Below are 23,582 nucleotides of genomic sequence, written 5' to 3' on the forward strand. Positions count from 1 at the left end.
AAACTATCGGGTTTTCTTTAATTACAAAAATCCACATTTTTAACTGGTACATCTAGTAGATTGGTTACCTCCTGCGCATGCCCCAGCCAGGGCCCAGGCTGGGGTGGAGACTGCAACCAAGGTACGTGCCCTTGACTGGAATCGAGCCTGAGACCCTTCAGTCCGCAAGCTGACGCTCTATCCACTGAGCAAAACTGGCTAGGACTGCTACTTTTTAAAAAAATCCTCACCTGAGGAAATGTTTATACTGATTTTTATTTTTATTTTTATTTTTTAAATATATTTTATTGATTTTTTACAGAGAGGAAGGGAGAGGGATAGAGAGCCAGAAACATCGATGAGAGAGAAACATCGATCAGCTGCCTCCTGCACACCTCCCACTGGAGATGTGCCCGCAACCAAGGTACATGCCCTTGACCGGAATCGAACCCGGGACCCTTCAGTCCGCAGGCCGACGCTCTATCCACTGAGCCAAACCGGTTCTGGCTATACTGATTTTTAGAGCAAGAGGAAGAGAGAGATAGACATCGATGTGAGAGAGAAACATTGATGTGAGAAACATCTATCAGTTGCCTCCAGTACACACCGGAACTGGGGATTGAACTCGAAACCTAAGTATGTGCCCTCACCAGGATTGAACCACAACCCTCTGGGATGTGGGACGAAGCTCCAACCAATTGGGCCACCCAGCCAGGGCTGAATATAATTACTTTCTGAAGTAATTGTGATAGCAAAACATCGTTTTTACATGAGGAGCTGTACATCATTTGAAATTACTCAAATGATGTATTTTTGTTGCTGTTGTTAATCCTCACCTGAGGATATTTTTTCCATTGATTTTTTTTTTAAGAGAGAGTGTAGGAGGGAGGGCGAGGGGGGCGGAGAGAGAGAAACATTGATGTGAGAGAGACACATCAACTGGTTGCTTCCTGCACAGGGGTACACCAACCAGGACTGGGGTTGGAACCCAAAAACCAGGTACACACCCTTGACCAGGAATTGAACCCATGACCCTTCAGTGCTCAACCAACACTCTAACCATTGGGATTGCCGGCCAAGGTTCAAATGATGTCTTGATCTGAAGCATAAATTCCAGGTACTTAATGTTTTTAATAATAGGGTGCTATTTTGGGGGTGGGAGGTGAAGAATAAGAAAGAATAATAGGGAGGAAGAAAGCATTGATCTAAACTAATCACTACATGAATTACTCTGTAGCTTTTATTATGGGAAATCCTCATTTGGGGTGCCAATGGGCAGCTGTACTCTGAAAAAACAATCCAGTATTTTGTTTCTTGTTTCTTAGTAGTCAATAATCAACCAGTAAATAATATTTTTGATACTTGCAATTGTTGCTTATAGAGTATTTTTGGTAAAGGTGATTAGGGCCCTGGCTGGGTAGCTCAGTTGGTTAGAATGTCTTCCTGATACACCATGGTGGCAGGTTCAATCACATCAGGGCACATACAAGAATCAACCAATGAATGCATAAATAGGTGGAACAACAAATCTCTCTCTCTCAAAAGTCAATTTTATATTTAAAAAAAGGCTCTTGCCTTTATTTTACAATGCTTAATGTGATAAACTTCAAGTCAGGTTTCCTATAAAAGCAGGTAATATATGTACAAAAATCACAGAAATAGTATACCAAACTAGTTTAAAATGAGTGTTTTTCTACTTAAAATATTGTTTAGCTTAAGACTTCTTGAGGCATTTGTAAAGCAAGTGAAATTGCAATAAGGTTTTTGGTTATTTTTTGTAAACACAGATGGTTTTTACACTTGAAATAAAATTTCAGCTAAACAAAACATTGCTACAAACTGATATTTAATAAAAAGTTGCCTTGAAAAAGTGTAACGAATGCCCTGGTGATAAAAGATTTCTAACAAAAGGCAGCACAAGATGAGTTCCAGGAGTGGGGACATGAGGAGGACTTTGGAGGAGGGAGGATTGTGTAGCTGATGAAATGAGCAGCGAGTGCTCCCCTCCATCTGCTGTCATTTGATTATTCATGTCTGCGTTAATCCATTCTCTTGAGCAGAGACATCGTTTGCAGGGCCCAGTGCAAACTGAAAATGTGGGTCCCTTGTTCAAAAAGCATGAAGAATTCTAAGATGACAATAGCAGAGTGTTCACCCAAGCGCAGCGGGTCCTCTGCATGGCCTGTCACATTAGGAAGAGACTTGAAGAATCTGTTTCTTCCAGTACCTTGGCCTGAAGCCCAACCTTGTCTATTTGTATAGTCCCTACTCCTCTCTTGAAATTCCTCATGTTTTTCAGTACTCCAGGTGCTCCTTCGTCCCACTTCTAGATTCCGTTCATAGCTCCCTGTCTGCCTCTTGGAGGAAGGGAGGCTGGAGTTTGAACCCCTGCTCTGCCAATGGCCAGTGAGCCTGTCGCAGGCCTAGCCTCTGAGCACTCCCATTTCCAACTGAATCCTTTCTCTTGGGAGCCTGTTAGGAGGTGACAGGCTTGGCAGGAAGCAAGGACTCAGCAAATGTCAATTGTCTCCCTTTTCTCTCCGTTAGAGAAAGAACCGTAGAAGAGAGAACTTTATTTCTGGATTTTTATTTATTTTTTATTTTTTTTAAAATATATTTTATTGATTTTTTACAGAGAGGGAGGGAGAGGGATAGAGAGTCAGAAACACAGATGAGAGAGAAACATCGATCAGCTGCCTCCCGCACGCCCCCCACTGGGGATGTGCCTGCAACCAAGGTACACGCCCTTGACCGGAATCGAACCTGGGACCCTTGAGTCCGCAAGCCGACGCTCTGTCCACTGAGCCAAACTGGTTAGGGCTATTTCTGGATTTTTAAATTCCTTCTTTATTCTGCTTAGGAATTAGTCTTGAGTACGCATGTTGGGTGTGGAATTGATGCTCTAGTCTGAGCCTCCAGGGAACCTCTGAGACAGGGTGGGGCAGCCAGAAGGCTGGGGTGCTGGTCCTCATGCCTGGACAGCCGAACCCCTGGAGGAGCTGCTGGAGAAGGAGGGCGGGCTAGACCACAGGTTTCTAAGTCTGCTCCAGGGAAGGCAAGCAACAGCTGTTGCTTGGGGAAAATCAAGGAGCCCATCAGATCAGAGTCCACCCATCCTCTGAAAGAGTTGCTGTCCCTAGTAGGAAAGAGGGGCAAGAAGGATTCCTGAGTCTGGGGAAGGCTGCAGGGTTCAAGTCCCAATCCAGCCACTGTAGCAGGAAAACCCTGGGCAAGTCACTTCACCTCCCGTGCCAGCAGCAGGGCTGTCTCATTTTTGAAATAAGATTAAATGGTTCTGAAAGGAAGCTCTTATTGCCTGGATTATATCCCCTGAAAATCCATGTGTTGAAGTCCTAACCCCCAGGGACCTCCGAATGTGACTAGGTTGGAGACAGGGTCTTTAAAGAGGTAATTAAGTTAAAAATGAGGTCAGAAGGATGGGTTCTAATGCAACATGAGGGGAGAAATAAAGACAGACACCCACGGGGGATGACCATGTGAGGACACAGGAAGAGGACAGCTGTCTACAAGGCAAGGAGAGGGGCCTCAGGAGAAGCCAGCAGACGTGGTGCACACTTAACTATAGGCAGTGACGGGTCCTCTGTGCATCTCTACCTGCTCCAGGTGGCCCCTCAGTGCCCCTGCTCTTGCATGTATTTTGGCAAATCATCAGAGGTGCCTTCCAGCTGCCTGCCAGCCTCTAGTGCTGATCTTCCCTTGAAGGTTTGTGGTTCCAATAGAAACGGCTGAAGGTCTCTGATCAGCCATAAAGACCGAAGCAGAGTGCAGAGGGCTGCATGTTTATTGAGCACCTATTGTGTGCCTGATGTTTCACTGGGCAGGTTGCCTGTTATTTAGGCTCCTAGTCCGGCTGTTAGTGGGTGGACATCACACCTTGCTCAGGAGAAATCCTTTCTAAATCCACCTTTGGAGCTATTGCTCTGCCGCTGCCCTTTGATCTCCTTTTTCCCTTTCTCCTGTGCTGTTTGCTGTCTTGTTTCTCAAACCTTGGTCAGCTCTTTAACATTTTGAGCACTTCCTGTTCCTTATACTTCCTTCCAGTCCTCTTTTCCTTCTGTTTATTACACCTTTTCTTCTCTTAACCAGTGGGTGAAAGAACCAGCTTCCCACCCTTGAATTCCAGAGCTCCAAATACTTTCTCCCAGGCCCCGGCAGCCACCCTTCCTGCACATCCTCCTGGCTGCCCTCATCCTGGCCCCCGTGTGGAACACGGCCTGCCATCCTGATCTGGCACCTAGTTCTGCTTCCCAAGTGGAAGGAAAACGCAGACTTTCTTACTGGGCAGCGAAGATGACAGCCTCTGGATCCAGAGCGTGTGGGTTTAAATCCCAGCTCTGCCAGCGACCTGCTTAACCTCCCAGTACCTCAGATTCCTCCCCCGTAGGAGAGGGATAAAGCCTTAGCAGGGTCATGCCAGTGTCACGCCCGGGGCAGTCCCCAGTAAAGGTTGGTTATTATTGGTCCCAAAACAAGCACTAGGTGCCTTTCAGAAGAAACAGAATGTTCATGTGGTTAAATCAATGAGTAACTCACATGCTTCTCTAGCTTCCAGTTTTCTAAAACGAGGGCTCCAAACATGCCACCACTGACTGTACACACGTGGCGAGGAAACCTGGCCAGCTGGGCCAGCCGGCTGGCACCACCACTCTGCACTTGCCTTGGCGTCCTTCTGCCCGAGACACTCACCATGGAAAGTATTTTCTTCATAAGAGGACATGCACCCAGCTCACCCACCTTCAAACTTGTGCGCCCATTGTCCTGCACCACAGCCCGTCTGGGCAAATCGACCCAGGGCTGGGTTTGTGTGGCTGGGTAAGCAAGAGGCTTGCGTGCCCTGCCTCCGGGGGTTCATTGTGGTCATTAAGTCTGCACTAAAAAGAGATTTCTTTCCAAGGCTGAGAGAAAGCCACAATAGTGAGGTTAGCCCCAGAGATGGGTTAAAGAACAAAAGGTTGGTTTAGACCAGTAGTCGGCAAACTCATTAGTCAACAGAGCCAAATATCAATAGTACCATGATTGAAATTTCTTTTGAGAGCCAAATTTTTTAAACTTAAACTTCTTCTAACGCCACTTCTTCAAAATAGACTCACCCAGCCGTGGTATTTTGTGGAAGAGCCACACTCAAGGGGCCAAAGAGCCGCATGTGGCTCGCAAGCCGCAGTTTGCCGACCACTGGTTTAGACTAAGCCTTGCTGTGTTCCCTGTTTAGTGTCTTTTATTCCCTTGATTTTTTTGAGTGTCTACCCTGGATCAGATACAGGTTGGACATGTGGGGTACAGAGGTTGCTACCATATGGTGGGGGTTTGTGGGAGAAGGTGGCCCTGTGCTCGATGCCAAGGTAGGAAGCAGGTTGCGGAGCTGATCTGGAGGTACAGGGTAAAGGACGAATGGGAACTGTGAGAGGGTGAACTAAGGTGACAACCCTGGGGATCGAGATGAAGAGGCTGGTCTGAAAGACTCAGGTGAATTGACTGGCATGGGTGTCAGGAATGTGGGGCTCCTAGCAGTGAGTATGGGACCATTTTCTCGCTGATGCAGTGGGTCTGTGATGAAGTCGCATGGCCTCAGGGATTCATTCCCAGAGTTTGTGGACAAAGCAGAATACACACATAGCGTTACCCCTAAGAACCCTTAAAAAGTCACCCATGAGGTAGAGCACAGATCCGCTCTCAAGCTTTTCTCCCAGCACTGGGTTGGACAGCTGTTTGGCACCAATGGGTTCATGTCCACATATTAGAGTCCCATGTGGAATAGTGATTCTCAAGCTTTGTGTCTCACTCTTCAAAATTATTGAGGACTGCCCTGGCCCGTACGGCTCAGTGGGTTGGGCATCATCCCCTCCACCCACAAGGTTGCTGGTTCTATTTCAGTCAGGGCACATGCCCAGGTTGCCAACTTGATCCTCAGTAGGGGGTGTGCAGGATTGATCGACGTCTTCCTCCCTTCTTCTCTCTATAAAAATCAATAAAAAATCTTTTAAAAATTAGTGAGGACCCCAAAGAGCTATTATTTATGTGGGGTGCATCGATCTTATATTTACCCATATTATAAATTGAAATTGATATTTAAAATATATTTTTATTGATTTCAGAGAGGAAGGGAGAGAGAGAAATATCAATGATGAGAGAGAATCATTGATCGGCTGCCTCCTGCACGCCCCACCACAGGATCGAGCCCGCACCCCAGGCACGTGCCCCGACTGTGAATCAAACCGTGTCTCCTAGGTCATAGGTCGACGTTCAACCACTGAGCCACACCAGCTGGGCAATTGATACTTTTTAAAAGATTTATTAAATTTATTTAAAATCATCATTAAGGAACCCATCACATGTTAACATTTTTGTGAAAAATAACTACTTTCTGAAACAAAGTTTCCAGAAATTTGAGTGGCCTTTTTTGCATTTTTGAGAATCTCATTAGTGTCTGCCTTTATGGTGACCAGCAGCTTGCTCTCCTGTCTGCCTCTGCCTTGTGCTGCTTTGGTGAAGCCCCCACAGCCTTTGCACTTTCGATATGTGTGCCAAACAGGGAGAAGTCTCCTTAAGCATAGCCTGAGGTGCCTGAAGAGTCCCTGTGAGATCTGCTGGCCTGGGGGTGCTGGTTCTGTGAGAGGAGGAGGAGGGGATGGAACCACGGGACAGCAGGCCACACCTCACCTACGTGTGCCGGGAGGGTCCTGGGGGACAGCAGGCCATCCCTCACTCCATTCTCTGAGAAGGAATAGCAGCAGGATCAGGCTCCTGACTCTTCTCAGTCTCAGCCTTTTCTTTTTGGCCAATTCAAAACAGTTGCAATTCAAAAGGTGAATAGGCAGATTTCCCAGAACAGTCACCTGTGATTCCATTGCCACCCTTGCGCCTCTCATCTGAGCTATCCGTAAAGGTGTCACTTGTGTCCTGGGCCCCAGGCCTGTTCCCAGGGGAAGGAAATGGGTGCTGGTGTTTTGAACTGGATAAGCAAAACTGAAATGATTAATGACCAGTTACAGTTGATCCTGACAGGGAAAACCAAGGAGAGAAAACAAGAGGTGCCCCGAGCGACAGGTGATGAGTGCTCCAGTGCTCTGGGGTCAGCCTGGGGAGTGCTGACTGTAAAACCGAGGGGGGAGAAGGGGCAGCGTTGATTCGTGTGGTGAGAAGTTGGCCTCCAACCTCTCTATTCAATACCCAAAGGTGGTACACCAACACCTAACAGGAGGGACATGGTTTGCATTCCTGCCCCTGGCCCCTCTCGCCCTTCACACCATCCGTACTTCAACTCTGTTCAGAGCGCTACTGGCACCTGTGGATGCCCTGGACAGGTGCCACACCAGCTTTCAGGCAGCTCATGGGCTGGAGCGGGGCAGCTGGGAGGGGAGAGTTACTTTAGCCAGAGCTTGGTGATCAAGAAATAGATTCTGCCCTAGCTAGTTTGGCTCAATGGATAGAGCACTGGCTTGTGAACTAAAGGGTCCGGGGTTCGATTCCGGTCAAGGGCACATGCCCGGGTTGCAGGCTTAATCCCCAGAAGGGGGCATGCAGGAGGCAGCCAATCAATGATTCTCTCTCATTGATGTTTCTGTCTCTCCCTCTCCCTTACTCTCTGAAATCAATAAAAATATATTTTTAAAAAGAAATAGATTCTAAGAGGAGTTGAGATATAGGGTTTGTCTAAAGTTAGCAATTATATTTTATTTTCCGTACCTAAGAGTCTGTTTTTACTTTTATGTTTACTTGGCACTTTCCTGAATTCTGAAATAGAGGTCAGCAGGATTGCTTTTTACAGACAGAACCCAAGGCTTCCTAATGGAATTGGCTCAACCCCGACATCACTGGGATCAGAGCGCCTCCCTTCTGAACCTGCACGGACACCCTTGTTTGCCAAGAGCCCTGCAGGCTCCTCAGCTCCAGCAGGAGAGGGAGGATGCCCCCAAGCCCCCCATCAGGTCTAGCCTCTCTCTGAGCTCCTCTGGGTCTTGGCAGCCAGAATGTTCCTCCATCCACAAGGTGATGAGGGCCTGGAAACTTTTGTTCCATTGAACTTTGCCAGGGAGCTATACTTAGCTATCAAGTGGAGGCCAAGAGTGGGTTCTCTGAGTATAGATAGTAACAAGTGGGCTATTTTCAGAGAACCCCCAAATATCCAGGGCCAAAATGATATTTATAGAGCCCTCTGGGGTCTGGAAGGGAAGGCATAAGCTTAGTGTGGCTATAGTTTCAAGAGGGGTTTCTTTCAACAGGGAGTGGGGTGAGGGACCCAGCTACTGAGACTGGGTGTCCCTCTCACAGCTGTTTGCAGGGCTGGAGCTCGGGGCGGCAGGCACTCATGTCTGTAAGTCAGGAGAGAGGAGGCTGCGGTGCTCAGTCATTTTCTCCTGTGCACTGTGGTGTCACCCTGTCCACCTGTCACGTGCCACCCTGGGAGCACTTTTCTTGCTGGGAAGCTGCTGTCCCCAAACTTGGAGAGCCCGTTACCTGGTTTTGCTCTTGTCTAGAATCCTCTTGATTTCTTAGGCTCCTGCTTTTGCTCAGATTTAACCAGGCTGCCGTCACAGCACCTGCTTCCAACTCCATAGGTCCCAGCTCCCACCTTGGAGAGAGGCTCCAACCACATGCTGGGATAGTGTGATCAAAAGGCTTTCTTTAGGGAGAAGGCGGAGTGTGATGAGTAAATACTTGAGCAGGAGGGGGCCAAATAGCAGTCCCCCGAGAGGAGAGTTGGCCATGTCAACATCACCTGGGAATGAACGTGAACAAGCCTTAGACCCTTTCCTCATTCTCTTTCTGCAGGTGTGGAGAGAGGGCTCCAGAAACCCAAATGTTAAATGGGCATCTGAACTAATTCTAATGATCAGGCTAAGTAACCCAGGGAGAGGGGCAGGGTGGAAGCTGTGAGCCCCAAGGTTGCTGCAGGCAGCGTGGCCGGTGGGAGACGTGGTGGCCTCGAGGTATGACTGTAGCCATGTAGCTTTGAGTGGGACATCCCCCCATTCATTCCGTGTCAGTTTCCTGGCAGGTGCCCGGGCCTTTCCTCACCCCTCTGCCAACCGATGCTCCACTGCCCTGCCCTACACCAGTCCAGATATAAATATAAGAGCATTTTCCATGGGCCGGCACAGAAGGGCAACACTCGACGTTATTTTAGGCCTGTGAAATTCCCTCCCTTCATACCCAACAGGTGCATCGCCTCATTTAGATACTGGAGCCCAGAAATAGAACACAATTTACAATATAGCTTCCTTCAGGCATCTGGATGCTATTTTTTAAAAAGCCTCCTGTGAGCTGGCCAGGCGAAGCACACACACTGGCTGCAACTTTCACCTTTGCCAGGCTTGGGGAGAGGCAGAAGGGCCAGGCGCCTCAAGAGACGTTTTGCGGGCAGGATCATCCTGTTGGGACACAGGCCTGTTCTCAGCCCTACAGGGCCCCCTGACAGGATGGTGGAGAGGAGGAGGGGGACAGACACAGACACTAGAGAAGGGCCAGATACTGAGCAGGGGAACACAAACCTTTAGAGGAGGTGTTCCTAGTGACTCTGTCAGTAAGAGTCCCCTCTGCCCCTCGGTTCTTTGTGGACTGGGGAGAACAGGATTCGACTCTCCTTGCCTTAAGCCCAAGCACAGGACCCACCTGGCATCTCTTGGCAAACCATGTGTTATCAGCTGTTGGGGTATGAATGGTGTCCCCTCAATTTATATGTTGAGATCTTAACCCCCAGTACCTCAGAATGTGGAAATGAGGTCATTGACTACCTAGTCAAGATGAGACCATTCCAGGGTGGATCCTAACCCAATATGTCTGGTTTTCCTATAAAAAGAGAAAATTTGGACACAGAGACGCAGGCAGGGAGAACACCATGTGAAGATGGAGGAAGAGATGGGGTGATGCTCTACAAACCAAGGAACATCAAAGATTGTCAGCAGATCAGCAGGCCTGGGAGAGGCCTGGACAGAGTCTCCTCAGCGCTGGAAGGAACCAGCTCTGCTGACACCCTGACTCAGACTTCTGGCCTCCAGGACTGTGGGAAAATTAATTTGTTGTTTAAGCTGCCCAGTATGTGGGACTTTGTTACAGCAGCCACAGCAAACTGATACATTAGCTAAATGGGACATCCCCAGTCTCAGAAACATCTTCAGTCCACTGGCTGGACAGTCTGGGATAGGCCAGGAAGGGGCTCCCTTGGGTGGTCTGCTTGATCAAGGTCACCTTGGTCCAAAGAAGCCCAAGACCAAGGTCAAGTTTCCTCTGGGATGACCCAAGACGCCTCCAATGGCCATCATCAAACCAACCATCCAGGGCCCTTCAACCCCTGAGGAGCATCAGGTGGCACCTATGGTGGGGGCCATCAGGGCTGGGACTGCGGCAGAGGTGGCTGCAGAGTAAGATACTTGGCACCCAGTGTGGTCCTAGTAAATGCTCCTGAATGTTCTCCCACGCAGACGAGGCTCAGCAGGTCTGGTGGCTCAGGGCTGGGGCGGGGAGGGGGGGCTCTGCATATGCTGTGTGGCTCCATTCCGGGCCCAGGACCCAGGGGCCTAGCTCTCCATTGGCTGGGACAGCAGGCTGTCCTTCCTGGAGCAGCATGTGCCTCCCAACATCAAGGACTCAGTCAGTCTCCCTTACACTTAGGCCTCCTTCTTCGGTCCTGGATGCTGCCTTCCCTCCAGGGTCCTGCTGGAGATGGTTAAGAACGCTGGCAGGAGGCAGGACCAGCCCAACAGGTGACCACCCGGAGGTCTGGGGGTGAGAGGAGTCCACCTAAGAGAAGGCAATGATGCCGCCATGCTGGGGCAATGGGTACAGGACACTGGGCAGGGAGAGGAGGTTCTTATGTGTTGGCATCTGAGTCGGTTTGGGAAGGTTTGTGTGTCCAGGGCGGGGGTCATAGGTCTGGGCCACACACTCAGGTCACAGATGTCTGCAGCCTCAGGAGAGGGAGGGTGTGCAGAACAAAGGTGACATACTGTGGGCAGGAGTGGAGACATGGCCCCTTGGTGACGTGGCCTTGACATCCTTGTGGTGACCGCGGATAGGTGTGCAGATACAGCATGGTTCTCTCTCCTAACTTAGACCGTGGGAGAAATGAACGCCAGCCATGCAGCGCTCACAGCTCACCCCGGCCCTTTCTTCTGGCCTGGTTTCCTCACACTTCTCCTGCAAGCCCTCACTCATCCCCAGCCCGAGGTCATGCCCCTCAGTCATTCCACAGTTTGATACTGTTCCATCACTCGTCTCTTTCTTCCGGAAGAAGACACCCCTGCTCACCTGGACCCTGCCTCCTGCAGCCTCACTCCCCGTCCCAAAACATCACAGCTCGATGCCCTGATCCCTGTTCTCCATCTCTGTGGCCAGGGGTCTGGCTGCCTCTGGATAACTTCTCAGAGCTCAGAATCCTCCACAGACGCAGGCGACTGGGAACACGCAGAACCTCAGAGGACATAAGAGGCCTGAGCACATGGATTCTTTATTGCCCCACGATGTGGATGGGGGCCTAGCTCCTGGTCCCCCTGGTGCTGCTCCACCTTAGGGACAGCCTAGTGAGATGGGGAGGGTGTGTGCACATGTGCAACATGAGGCTGCGTGGCCCAGATCCCAAGCCAAAGGCAGAGGGAGGTGAGCCTTGAGGTAGCTCTGCCCATGCAGGCTGGACTGTGCAGTGCGCTCGCACAAGTCAGACTGTTCACGTGGAGCTGCGGAGAGATCCAAAGGCAGCCCCATTCGTCATCTTAATGGCAGGCATTGCCCATGCTGGCGACAGTCCCCCAACAGTCTAACTCTTAGAGAAACAGAAGCTGAAACCAGAGCAAGTGCAAAACAAAAGAGTGGTTCTTGTTTTGCTGAGAGTCGTCCCCTCTGAGTGGGCAGAGTGGGGCAGGAGACCTCCACGGGCCCTCACTCACCCTGACGGCCCCCGGGCTGTTCTGGTTCGAAACAGATGCCGGCTGTGGAGTGCAGGGAACGCACCTGAGAGTGGGAGGCTGAGCTCCTGCCCTCCCGGTCTGCCCAGCTCCTCTGAGCACACCAGGCAGCACGAGGTTGCCAAGAGGGTCGCCAGCCGTGATGTCTCTGGGGTGAGGTCTTGTCCCTCCTACAGCACCAAACCCATGCTTCTCAGGGACCGGGGCAGCAGCCAGACTCCTCATGCCTCACCAAGAGCGACATGCGGGAGAAGGTCTTGGCGCAGCTCTTGCACTGGTATTTCTTGGTGTCCGAGTGTGTCTGGAGGTGGGCCCGGAGATTTGAGCGGTCGGCAAAGGCCCTGCTGCAGTGAGAGCAGGCATAAGGCTTCTCACCTGGGGGCGGAAGAGAGGCAGGCAGGTGACTATCTGGGGTGTCCTGGAAGGCAGCCCCAGGGTTCCAGTGCCTGTGTTTATAAATGAATAACTCCAAATGCTTACTCAACTCCAATTCATTGATCTTCATCTCCCCCTCTCCAGGACATAGTGAAAGGAGCCTTAGCCCCTGACCCAGGAGGAGACACTAAGGCCAAGAGGCCACACAAGCGCCTAAGGTTGGGGCTGCTGGGGATTGGGCGGAATGATATATCTAACCCTTCCGAAGAGCAAAGGTCCAGCATGCTCTTTGCTACATCTACCACAGCTGCTAGATCTTTCTCTTTCTGCCAGAGCTCTCCTGGGGCCTTTGCCACCCAGATCTGGACGCGAGAAGCACGGCACCTTCTGGCAGCTGTACCACCCACCGAAAGCCTGTGGTGGAGACCAGCTCGGCTGCCGCAGAAGGCGGGCCTGGAGGAGTAAGCCCTCCTGCACAGGAGGCAGGCATTCAGGAATGGCTAAAATCCTTGGATCCTCCAGGCCACCAGGGATTTGGACAAAGTCCTACTGTTGGGACCTTGGCCCTTAGGATGATTCTGAAAAGTGTAAAAGGAAGGGTCATTGAAAGTCACCTGTTCTCTGCTCATGTAGAGCAGCTTCCAGTCCTGCAGCCCCACAGCGCCCTGAGAGCCACCAGCCTGCAGTCCCCACTGCCCGACACCTGGGCACTCTCCCCGCCAGCCAGCCTCCGGCAGGGACACCCATCCTCCCGGCTCTCAGAACAAGAGCACGGAGCCTCTGAGATGTGTGACTTCCTCAGCGAAGGGTGAAGGAAAACGGCTCCTTTCCAGTAAAACCCTTCCCAGCCTCCACCCAGGTGTGACTCAGAAGATTCTAGCTACGGGCCGTGATTTAGGATTAGGGAGGCTCCGGTTACAGAAAGTGTGTGTTGCAACTGGGGGTCTGCGATCAGGACCAAAGACTTATTCTGGGAGCTCTGTTTCTTTGTTCCGGTCACCCACTCGGCACTGTGTGCTTGACCAAGTCTCGGGCTCCAGGCGAAGCTGCAGGCTGAGGTCCACCTCACTACTGGCCGCCCCTGTACAGAGCAGGCCCCTTCTGCTCTTTCTGGGCAGTAGATTGTAATCTACAGCATGAAAGGCTGAGGTTCTTAGGTCTCCTTCGGCCCCCTGCCCATGTCCCTTTCCTTCCCGTTTCTGTCTTTGTCTTTTCTCCACAACTGCCCTTCTCTCCTTTCTTTCCTATGGGCTCCTGGCCACCCTCTCACCCAGGGACAGGTTTGCTCCAGATCCCCAAATTCTAAGTGAAGTCCCAGCTGTCATCTCTGCCCTTCAGATAGGCTGTGATGCCTAAGGTTCTTACTCCCAGCCCAAGCCTTTCTCGCTCCCTTCTCCTGTTCCAGAATTCTAGAAGGCCATGGAACGTAAGACATCAGATCCTGCTGAAGCCTGTGCATTCTACGCTTTGCTGGGTGTTATGGGTTGAATTGTGTCCTCCAAAAAAGAATCGTCCACGTCCTAAACCAGTATTTGGAAATAGGGACTTTGCAGATGTCATCAGATTAAGATGAGGTCATATTGCAGTTTGTGGGCCCTGATTCAATATGACTGGTGTCCTTATAACAAAGAGGGAGATTTGGACACAGACACACAGGGAGGAGAGGCCACGTGAGGTCAGAAGAAGAGGTTGGAGTGATGTGGCCACAAGCCAAGATATGCCCGGAGTCCCCAGGATCTGGAAGAGGCAGGAAGGATTCTCCTCTAGAGCCTTTGGAGGGAGGCAACCCTGGAACACCTGGGCTTTGGGCTTCTGGCCTCCAGACAGTGGGAGGGGACATTTCTGGTGTTTTGAGGCCCCCTCCCCCAAGATTGGGGGGCTTTGTTCTGCAGCCCCAAGACACAAATACACAGGAGAGCCAAAGCTGTGAGAATGTCCGTCTTCTTGATCATAAAACTGCCCCACTCCTCTTCCTAACCCCCAGGTCCCACTCCCGCCCCCCCGCCCCAGATCCCTCTTGTGGACCCGACGCTGTCCTACCTGTGTGGGTCCGGATGTGGCCCTGGAGCAGCCAGGGCCTGGAGAAGGCCTTGCCACAGATGGCGCAAATGCAGGGCAGTGTGTGCGTGCGGATGTGCATTTTGAGGGCCCCCAGGCTGGAGTACTCCTTGTCACAATACTTGCAGGTGAAGCAGCGCTGAGCCTGCAGATGGCAGTGCAGCTGCCGGTGCCTGGCCAAGCCAGCTAGTGTGTGGTAGAGCTTGTGGCAATGGATGCACTGGAAGCCACCTGGGGCACAGGGGGCCTGCTCAGCCCCCAGCAGTCTGTCTGGAGGCTGGTCCCCGTCTGGGCCTAGAATTGGGGGCCACCGCGTGGGCAGAACCAGCAGTGGGGGAAGATTGAGGTGGTTCAGGCTGTCTTTGAGGGGTATGCTGGGAGCCCGGCCAGCACAAGGGTCCATCAGGCTGACTTCCAAGGGATCTGGCTCAGAGGTCCCCCGAGCTTCTGGGAGGGGCAGGGAGATGCAGGTGACGACAGAGGTGTGGTCCCAGGGCTGGGCAGGGTTAGCAGAAATGGGTGGGGCCGCCCTGTCTGGGAGAAGGAGGGGCACCATCAGCCCCCCACAGGCAGAACAGGAGCCATCGATTTCTAGAAGAGCAGAAAGAGAGAGAATGGAAAGGTGAAACTCAGTCCCAAAGTGTTGTGTTCTTTTCCATCTTGGGTCTAATTTTAAGCCCACCTTCTAAGCCAAGCATGTCAAACTCAAAGACTAACATGGGCCAAATAAATGAGGCATGCGGCCCACGGGCCACGAGTTTGACATGCTTGTTCTAGGCTATCAGAAGCTTGGCATGAAGGGAAAGGCCTGAAAGATGGAGGTGTCAACTGGGGAAGTGACGACAGCCCAGGGGTCTAGAGGAGGAATCTCAGTTTCTCTTTAAGAACAGAAATAAAGAAATACCTTACAGAATCCCAAGACAGCCTTCATGGGGCCAAGGAAGGCCCCCTCACTGCCGGACAGGATGGGTCCTCTCTCCGAGTCCCTTTCCACCTCAGGACCAGCTCACAGTGCACCCCCCAGGCTGCCACGCAGCATTAATTCAGAGCACTGGGCTGCAGGCCGCCACATGTCACCTCCGGTCACCTTCTGATTACTCCTCAATACCCTGACAGGGTGCACACAGCCTCCTGCCACGTCTCCTGGTCCAGAGAAGCTGTCCTCTGACCTCAGCCTATTGCTCCTGTGTTTGGGGGCCAGCATGCCCCACTCTTGACCCAGAATGGTGGGCCTCCAAAGTAAACAGGTTAGTTAGTAGGTGAGAGTTAAATTCTGCATCTCCCCAAAGCTGAAATCTCCAAACAGCCCGCAACCCATTTCTTTTTTTTTTTATAATATATTTTATTGATTTTTTACAGAGAGGAAGAGAGAGGGATAGAGTTAGAAACATCGATGGGAGAGAAACATCAATCAGCTGCCTCTTGCACACCTCCTACTGGGGATGTGCCCGCAACCAAGGTACATGCCCTTGACCGGAATCAAACCTGGGACCTTTCAGTCCGCAGGCCGATGCTCTACCCACTGAGCCAAACCAGTTAGGGCACTGCAACCCATTTCTTATCCCTTATGTGTTGAAATGAATCTCTGGCCCCGGATTAGGAGAGGAGGGGTGGGGGAGAGGAGCAGAGAGAGCTAATGGGCTGCCAGGCTGTTCTCGGACAGTCCTTCACTGGGCCTTGCAGAGTTGCCCAGATTTGCACACTCAAATTGTGAAGGGGGTGCACTGTATGACTGTACTCTACACAATTGTTTTTAAAGTTTTAAAATTATGGCCCATGTAAATTCAATTTTCCATCATATATACCTGAAGCAAAACTTTCCTTTATCTGAAGCATCACACTTTGATGGTTCCTATTCTGTTTTATTTTTGAAAATCAAGCCCGGCCAGTTTGAGCATTGACCTATGAACCAGGAGGTCACAGTTTGATTTCTGGTCAGGGCACATGCCTGGGTTGTAGGCTCGATCCCCAGTAGAGGATGTGCATGAGGCAGCCAATCGATGATTCTCTCTCATCATTGATGTTTCTCTCTCCCTCTCCCTTCCTCTCTGAAATCAATAAAAATATATTTAAAAAACAAACAAACCAAACACTCCTGTCCCATAGTGTGTATAACAGTAAACACTACCGAATGTAAAAGACCTGCCTGATCTCTGCAATTAGGAAGTTCTTTAAAAAAAAATTAAAAATCGCCTGTGGTGACTCTAATTTCAGGACCCAGAAGTGAGGCTCCCGGTCCTGGAAGGCGCCCCCTGGTGGCATCCCTGCCTCAGTACTAGTCAGAGACTCCCCACGCTGGGTTCTGAGAGCTCTAAGGCTCTGAGGTGCCCTGGCCTCCACAGTGTCCCTGCTTCCCCTCTCCCACTTCCCCTCTGAGTCACCAAGCAGTCCCCCAGGAGGTCTTCGCCCCAAGAAGCTGCTGAGCTGGGAGAACAGCTCTAACTCTAGAGGCCTTTGCATTGGGACGTCCCCGTGTCCCTCTGCTCAGTAGGGAACAGGAATTAGGGTACAGTTCTGGGTTCTGGACTCCCACCTCCCCACCGAGCCTCCCGGGGAGAGGATGGCAGCCCCTTAGCCCAGCTTGCTCTGGGCAACCTCCACTAGGGTAAGGAGAGGCCAGAGGTAGACCCTCAGGAGGGGTGAGGAGGCACTAGAGGAGCCCTTGGAACGCTGGACGAGCTGGGCCTTGGCACCACAGAGCCATGGTCACTCTTCCCGGCCCCTGCGGCCACCGCCCAAACCAGGATGTTCCTCCGGAGCCCTTGGATGGCAGCCCCAGGTGGACCTCTGAGTCTCTTCCCACCATTCCTGGGACCCCTCCCAAAGCTCCTGCCCCACGAAGATGGCTGCGGGTTCTCTTATCTGGGATGGGCGCGCCAGGCCATAGGGGGAGAGCCCAGAGTGATTGGGAACCTAGAAACGTCTCTAAGTGGGGAGAGAATCCCTACTCGCTCCGCTGGACTCGACAACCTACCTACCTTCAGCCTTGCAGGTGAGCTACCGCCTCTCCTCCTTACCTGGGACAGATGTCACCCGCTCCCAGGGGCCTACCCCTCCTGCCCCGCGGGAGCCTGTGCCCTGCGCAGGAGCTGGGGAGCCCCTGCAGCCCCTACCTCTCTGAGTCTCCAGCTCCCCGTAGTTGGGGACCCTGTGGCTGGAGTGCGTTTTCACCAGGAAGGAGCGCGGCATGGTTCCTCACGGGCGCAGGTCCCGCTTGCGAATCCACAGAAGGCGGGTCCGCAGCGCGGCGGCAGGTGCGGGCCGGGTCAGACTCATTAGCATAGCGCGCCGCCTCGGCCAATCAGCGCGGGGCGCGGCCGGGGCGGGGTGGGACCGCGGGACCAGGCTTCGGGGCCACGCCCAGGACAGGTGCGCGGCGTGGGGGCCAGAGCGCGTGGCCGGCGTGTCCTGCCCACGGGACCTCTCTGGCGCGCGCCGCGAGTCACGTCGACCCCTGGGGCCTGACGCACCCACTAGTCGCAGACTAAAGGGCGGAGGTCAGGGCTGGGTGGAAGCCCAGGCGGCTCCAGTGCACAGGGAGTGGGACCTTGCGCGGAACCCAGCCTGGGAGAACCCTGACTCCAGCCCGTTAACCCGCCCCACCTCCTGCTCAAACCCGCAACGGTAAGATTGATAAGCACAAGCTCTGAGCGCCAAAGCTGCCCCAGCTGATCAGCTATAGTGGTGACAAATGGGGTGAGCTGGCCTGGGCAAGCCGTGGCCCCTTTCCAGTGGCCCCTTCCCCTGGAGACAGTGCTTTAGGAGTTGGCCCCAGGCATCCAGAAAACTCATTTGGTGGGAGAAAGGACACAGCCTGGAATTCTGGAATTCCAATGGGTTCAAATATGTGGTTACAGGAAGTTTAATTAAAGAGGGCAAAGCTGTGCACTTTGCAACAGCCTGTCTGTGACTCTGGGCAGCCATGTTCCTCCTTCAGTGTCCTTTGGAATGCTCAGTGCCACAAAGAGCTGGGTGTCTGGTCCCTTTTGATGTGGACATTTCAAGAGTTCAGGGGTCAGATGGGGCAGTCTCTGGGCGGTGGACACAGCACCTGGCTGGCCCCCTGAGAGCCGCAGGGTGTGTCTTTGGCTGTGTAGCAGGCCTGCCTTCCCAGCAGAGCCTTTTAAGGCCCAGGTGCTGCACTATAGGAAGTGAGGAAGGACAGTGTGGGCTTGGGAGGGCGTGGTAGGTATGGCAGTGAGTCTGTGGAAGAACCCATGCAGAGACAATGGGAGGAGGGCTGTGACACACAGTGTCTCACATTCCTACAGTTTTGCAGATGAGAAAACAGGCTCTGGAAATCTGGGAAGTGGTTGAATTGGGAACAGGGCCCACCCTTCCAGCCTTACTGGTGGTGTGTGTACCCATGAAGGCACGTGGAAGGCCAGGTCCTGCACAGACAGGAGAAGGTGCGAGTCTTTCCTGTGGGCCACGGCCTGGCACCACGCTGCCACACGTGGCTTTCAGAGGACACGTGACTGCCTTCTGCTTATTCACCTGTTCCTGGGCCTCGAAAGGTTTCTATTTATACCCTCTCTTCCTTCTCTCTCCCTCTCCCAGACGTAGATAACACTTGCAGATACCTGGGCCAACCCTTTGCTCATACTGTCCTTCCGCTCAGCCACCCATTGTGTGGCCACCGGCCAAGATTACCTCCTTAATCCCCAGAGAGACGCTCTGTTATTTAGGGAAGCCGGGGCACTCCTGTGGAGAATCTGCTGATCTCACCTTGGAAACGCACCAGGGACCCCAGGGTCCTTGGAGCACCTTTGGGTTAGGGGCCATTGACTCCTTCCTGCGGCGGCCATAACAAAGGGCCCAGAGGGAAGTCTCCAATCCCTACTAACATCTCAGAACTGCCCTCCTTTGGTGGCACAGACTGACTTTTGGCTGTGGGGACCCAAGTGGTACCAACAGAGGAAAACCTCAGCATTTGCCTGTCCCTACCCGTGCAGCCCAGGGAGGGGGGTGCAGCTGTCCCCATCTGCTCTGCTCTGTGTCCTTCTGTCCTCAAAGGGCTGCTGGGCCTGGCAGTGAAGCCTTACACCCCGCCCTACGGTGGGAGATACACTTCTCACCACCCCCTCTCTCACCCAGAGCAGGACTCGCAGGGAACCGAGGTCCACGGTTCCTTCGAAAACCACAGCAGGCTTCCATGTGTGCCTGGGCATGTCACTTCCAAGAGCCAGGCCACCGCCCCGCCCATCGCTGTCAGTGTCACACCCCACCCCCCGAGCCAGGGGGAGCCGGCCCTTGTTGCTGTGCAGCACCCGCATGTGCTCCGGTCCACAGGGGAGGGAGGTTCAGCAATGCTTGTCGGACTAGATGGAAAAGCATTGAGGCCCCAGATAGCACGGCCCTGGACATGCTAGCATGTCCCTGAGGGTTAGAGGCGTGAGCCCCTGTTTTGCTTTCTAGTGCAGACACGTGTGTGAAGGTCCCAGGCCCAGGGTGAGCCTGGCATCAGGACTCTTGGAATAGTGCTCAGAACCAGGCCTTGAAGCTGGGGCTCATCTGTCCCAGGCCCTAAGCAGATGGCCCTTGCACTGGGGGCACCAGCCGCTGTGACAGTGGCCCCCAGTATCAGTGTGTGGAGCTTTTATGGAGGGAGGGTGGGCATGGATGGGAAATCCTGACTTGAGGCAACCTCACGGCTACCCAACGTGATGGACACATGGAAACTTGGACCCAAAGCTCCAGCTCCCAACAACCGGTCAGATAGGTGGCCAGTGTGTGCTTGGTCACCCCCAGTGAAGGGAAACTCACTACTGCTTACAGCTGCTCATTCCGTTGGGACATGATTGTTAGAGGTGATACTGGTTCTTAAATAGAGGTTCAGTGGACATATCCTATGTGATACTGGGGTACTGAGAGGGACCATTGTCCCTCCACACACAGCTTATAAGGCAGGCAATGGAGGCCTAGACACCTTAGGGCTTGTGATGTTGGATGATGAAGAGGGTCCTGGGGGCTGGGGCAGGAAAGGTGAGAACCGAGTGGTGACTGGACAGGAATATGCTGTGTGCACATGTGTCAGTATGTGTGCATGCTTGTATGTGCATGTATGCGACCTGTCTCCTGTACATGCACACATATAATATTTTGTAATACGTGTGTACATGTGTGAGGTTGCAGGAACTGTTCTCATGTGATACAGAGGTCGGACATCAGCAGATGAGCCCTGGCCTTAAATGGAGGGGTCTGTTGGGTCCACAGCTCGGTTCCCAGCTCCTCACCCCACTGAATCCTCTCTGCACTCGTCCCCAGCAAGTTATCGTAAAGACTCAAAGGCCATGTGTTGGGTGGCTCTCTCTCATAGTGATGGACTGGACAGGACAATCCCATTTGCCGATCCTCCCTCCGTGCAGTGTCCGAACCTCGGCACACGCCGTCTCGAGGTCACTCAGTCAGTGTGCTGTGCTTCTCTTGCTCACCCAGCCACCAGGACACAGAGAGCAACAAGGCCTGTCCTGTCCTCGAGGATTGCTGGAGAGGCATCTCAGCTGGCTCTAACCTCCGCAGCAACTTCCAGCCAAGGAGCTCAGCCCTGCCAGCCAGAGCATGTCGAGGACCCCAGAATGCACCTCTGGGGCCTGGGGATCCTGTCAACACTCGGCCAGGCCTAGGGCAGGCTCTCTAGAAGCCACTGACTGCAGGATCTGACATGCTGGCCACCACGTTCAGCAGAGCCAGCGGCTCTGTCCCCAGGCGGGGTCAGGCTCCAAGCTGGAGCTCACGCCCAGTTCTCCCCACTTTCCCTGCTCAGTGTGTGCTGACGATGAGCAGACAGACAACGTTAGGAGGTGAAGCATTTGTCCCGAAAGTGTGTTGGAGTACTAACCCCAGCACGCATGGCTGTGGTCTTATTTGGATATGGGGTCTTTGTGAGTGTAGTCAAGATGAGGTCATTAGGGTGTCCCCAGTCTGATGACTTGTGTTCTGATAAAAGGGGAAATTTGGAAACAGATGATGTGAGGGCACAGGGAGAATGCCACGTGAAGCCGACAGCTCAGTGATGCATCTGTGAGCCAGGGCTCCTGGAGGCTGCTGGAGCTGGAGAGCCGGAGAACAGGAACAGAATGGGGGCTCCCCCTCAGCCCTCAGAAGGAACCAGTCCTGCCGACACCTGGACCTCTGGCCTCCTGAGCAATGGGAGGATCCGTTCCCATGATGAAAGCCACAGATGTGGTTTTTGTTACAGCCGCCTCAGGACACTCACCCAGACAGTGGCCTTGCTCTCTGCGATTTGCTACGAGGGCCTAGCCAATCAAGGAGAACAGACCACAGCGCCACAAACCCATGCACCAAATGTGCTCAGAGTTTCTAGAAAAATACCACATTGATGCTGTTTGCACTTCCCAGCGGCCTGTTTGTGAGCCCACCCATCCTTCCTCTCTAAGTGCTTCCATAGGTTTGATAGCAGACTCCTGCGAGAGGCGTAGGTCCACGGAACAGTCTGCCAGCTCCTGCCTCTCCTGCTCAGAGGAGCCCACACCAGGAGGGGCCCAGCAGCTGGCTGAACCTGTGGCTGTGAGGGCTGCATTCAGAGGAAACGGGCCTGTTTCAGCCCGCTTTGTTCCCACCCGGTCGCCTGACCTTTTCCTTGGCTGAGACCCAGGCTCTGGCTGGGAGGCCAGCCTCCCCTCCTTGCTTCTGACTGACACAGAGTGCTGCTAGAGATGTGGTCCTGAGGCTGATTGTGCAAGGGCACCTGTGCCCCCCTCAGCCCTGGAGTTTAAGGCCCCTGCCCCATGAGCAGACTGACTGCAGCTGTGTCATGGCAAAATGCCTTCCCTGCACCAGACCCTGGGGGTGGGGGGCAGGGGCATCCTGTCCTGCATAGGTGTCTCAGGACTGGTCAAGATACACCAGTAGGAAGAGTCCATGTCATGCCCTTTGCCTCTTGTGACAGGTCGTCAGAATCTCTTCATTCAGGAAACGGGAACAGTGACTTCAGCCTGTCACCCCTGGGGCGCATGAACCTAAATCAAGATGGCCCCCAAGGGATTGGGGGAGGGTACGGCTCTGTGTGGCAGGTGTGCTGGGCCCCCCGATGATGAAATGAAGCAGGTAGTCCCGCTTTTTTGTTCTTTGGTGCCAGGCCTCTGTATACACTTGTATTTCCTGAAAAGACTGGCCTGGATGCCCACAACCCAGGCTGAGCCAAGCCTACCAGGAGCTGCTCTGCAGTGGGCCTGTGCCCAGCCACACCCTGTATGTGCGCTCTGCTGCCCGTCCATGCCCAGAGCTGGTGGCCAGATCTCAGGAGCCCCGGGCTAGTGCTGGGAGCCCAGCCTGGGCCAGGGGCTCTGTGCTCTGGGTGTCCTGCCTTTAGGTGGCTAGTTGCCTGTCCCCATCATAGCAGGGAACCCAGAGGCCCTTTCTAGGCATCAGGGTGTGCCTGACACGAAAGGCAAGGGCTGACACAGCCCTCCCGGGACACTCCAGGGCATAGGCATATGGGGGCCCTGAACAGAAAGACTGCTCGGCTTTGTGCTGAAGGGAAAAGCTGCCGGGATTGTCAGGATGGAGGAGACAAAGCAATGGGAGCCTGACTGAACCCACACGCTGGGCGGCGGGAACCCTGGGGTGCAGCTGTGTGGAGCTCTGGCTCTGGCTGCCTGTGCATTTGTGATGGGTTTTGAGGAAGGACGTGAGGGGCTGGCCTGGGTGTGTGGCTTTCATCCCAGCTGTGGTCTGAGCCCCCCATTCTCATTGGGAGGCCCCACTGCAAGGATTTCAGACATTTGGCTCCACCTCAGATTTTATCCAAAGTAAGAGGAGGCTGCTGGTACAACAGCTTTGACCTGAGGTGCCCCCCACTCCCCACTGCGAGTCTGCTGATCCAGGTCACCTGTGTCCACAACCACATGGGGTTCACATTAATGCCCCTCCCTTGGCAGACTATCCTGGACACTGTTTTGGAGCAATGGTGTGGCCCATGTGTCCCATATGTCCCATGGTCCTATGTGTCCCATGTGTCTCATGGGCCCCATGGACCCTGTGTGCCCCATGTGTTCTGTGTGCCCCGTGGGGCTATATGGCCCCATCACCCAGCCATCTCCCTGACGGGCGGACAGCAGGCAAGGGCATGGTGAGATCAGGACCTGCGTAGATGCCCTGAGGCTACCTCCAGGGCTCCTGGGCCATGACAACTAAGTGGCCTGGGCCTGTGGGAGCAGCACAGCCCTGACCCCCCAGGAGGTGTTCTGCCCAGGTGTGGACAGGCCTGGCCGGTGGCCCAGGTGGTAA

At 53.3% G+C, this 23,582-nt stretch overlaps 1 protein-coding gene across 1 annotated transcript; it reads right to left on the minus strand.

The window, feature by feature from the left end:
• Positions 1-11,422: 11,422 nt before the first annotated feature.
• SNAI3 (snail family transcriptional repressor 3) lies at positions 11,423-17,554 on the minus strand. Its single transcript, XM_080645102.1, has 3 exons — positions 17,444-17,554; positions 14,313-14,921; positions 11,423-12,272 (listed from the first exon to the last, which is right to left on the minus strand). The coding sequence occupies exons 1-3, from the start codon at positions 17,517-17,519 to the stop codon at positions 12,091-12,093; spliced, it is 867 nt and encodes a 288-aa protein (XP_080501228.1). The 5' UTR covers positions 17,520-17,554; the 3' UTR covers positions 11,423-12,090.
• Positions 17,555-23,582: the final 6,028 nt, after the last annotated feature.

This window comes from Plecotus auritus (assembly GCF_963455305.1).
Source record: "Plecotus auritus genome assembly, chromosome: 10".
Taxonomy (NCBI): Eukaryota; Metazoa; Chordata; class Mammalia; order Chiroptera; family Vespertilionidae; genus Plecotus; species Plecotus auritus.

Excerpts from the sequence above, each read along its gene's own strand:
- SNAI3 (XM_080645102.1), bottom strand. The coding sequence starts at position 17,519 with ATGCCGCGCTCCTTCCTGGTGAAAACGCACTCCAGCCACAGGGTCCCC. Across the intron at positions 14,922-17,443 it reads GGAGCTGGAGACTCAGAGAG|AAATCGATGGCTCCTGTTCT; the intron begins GTAGGGGCTGCA and ends CTGCTCTTCTAG. Across the intron at positions 12,273-14,312 it reads CCACATCCGGACCCACACAG|GTGAGAAGCCTTATGCCTGC; the intron begins GTAGGACAGCGT and ends TTCCGCCCCCAG.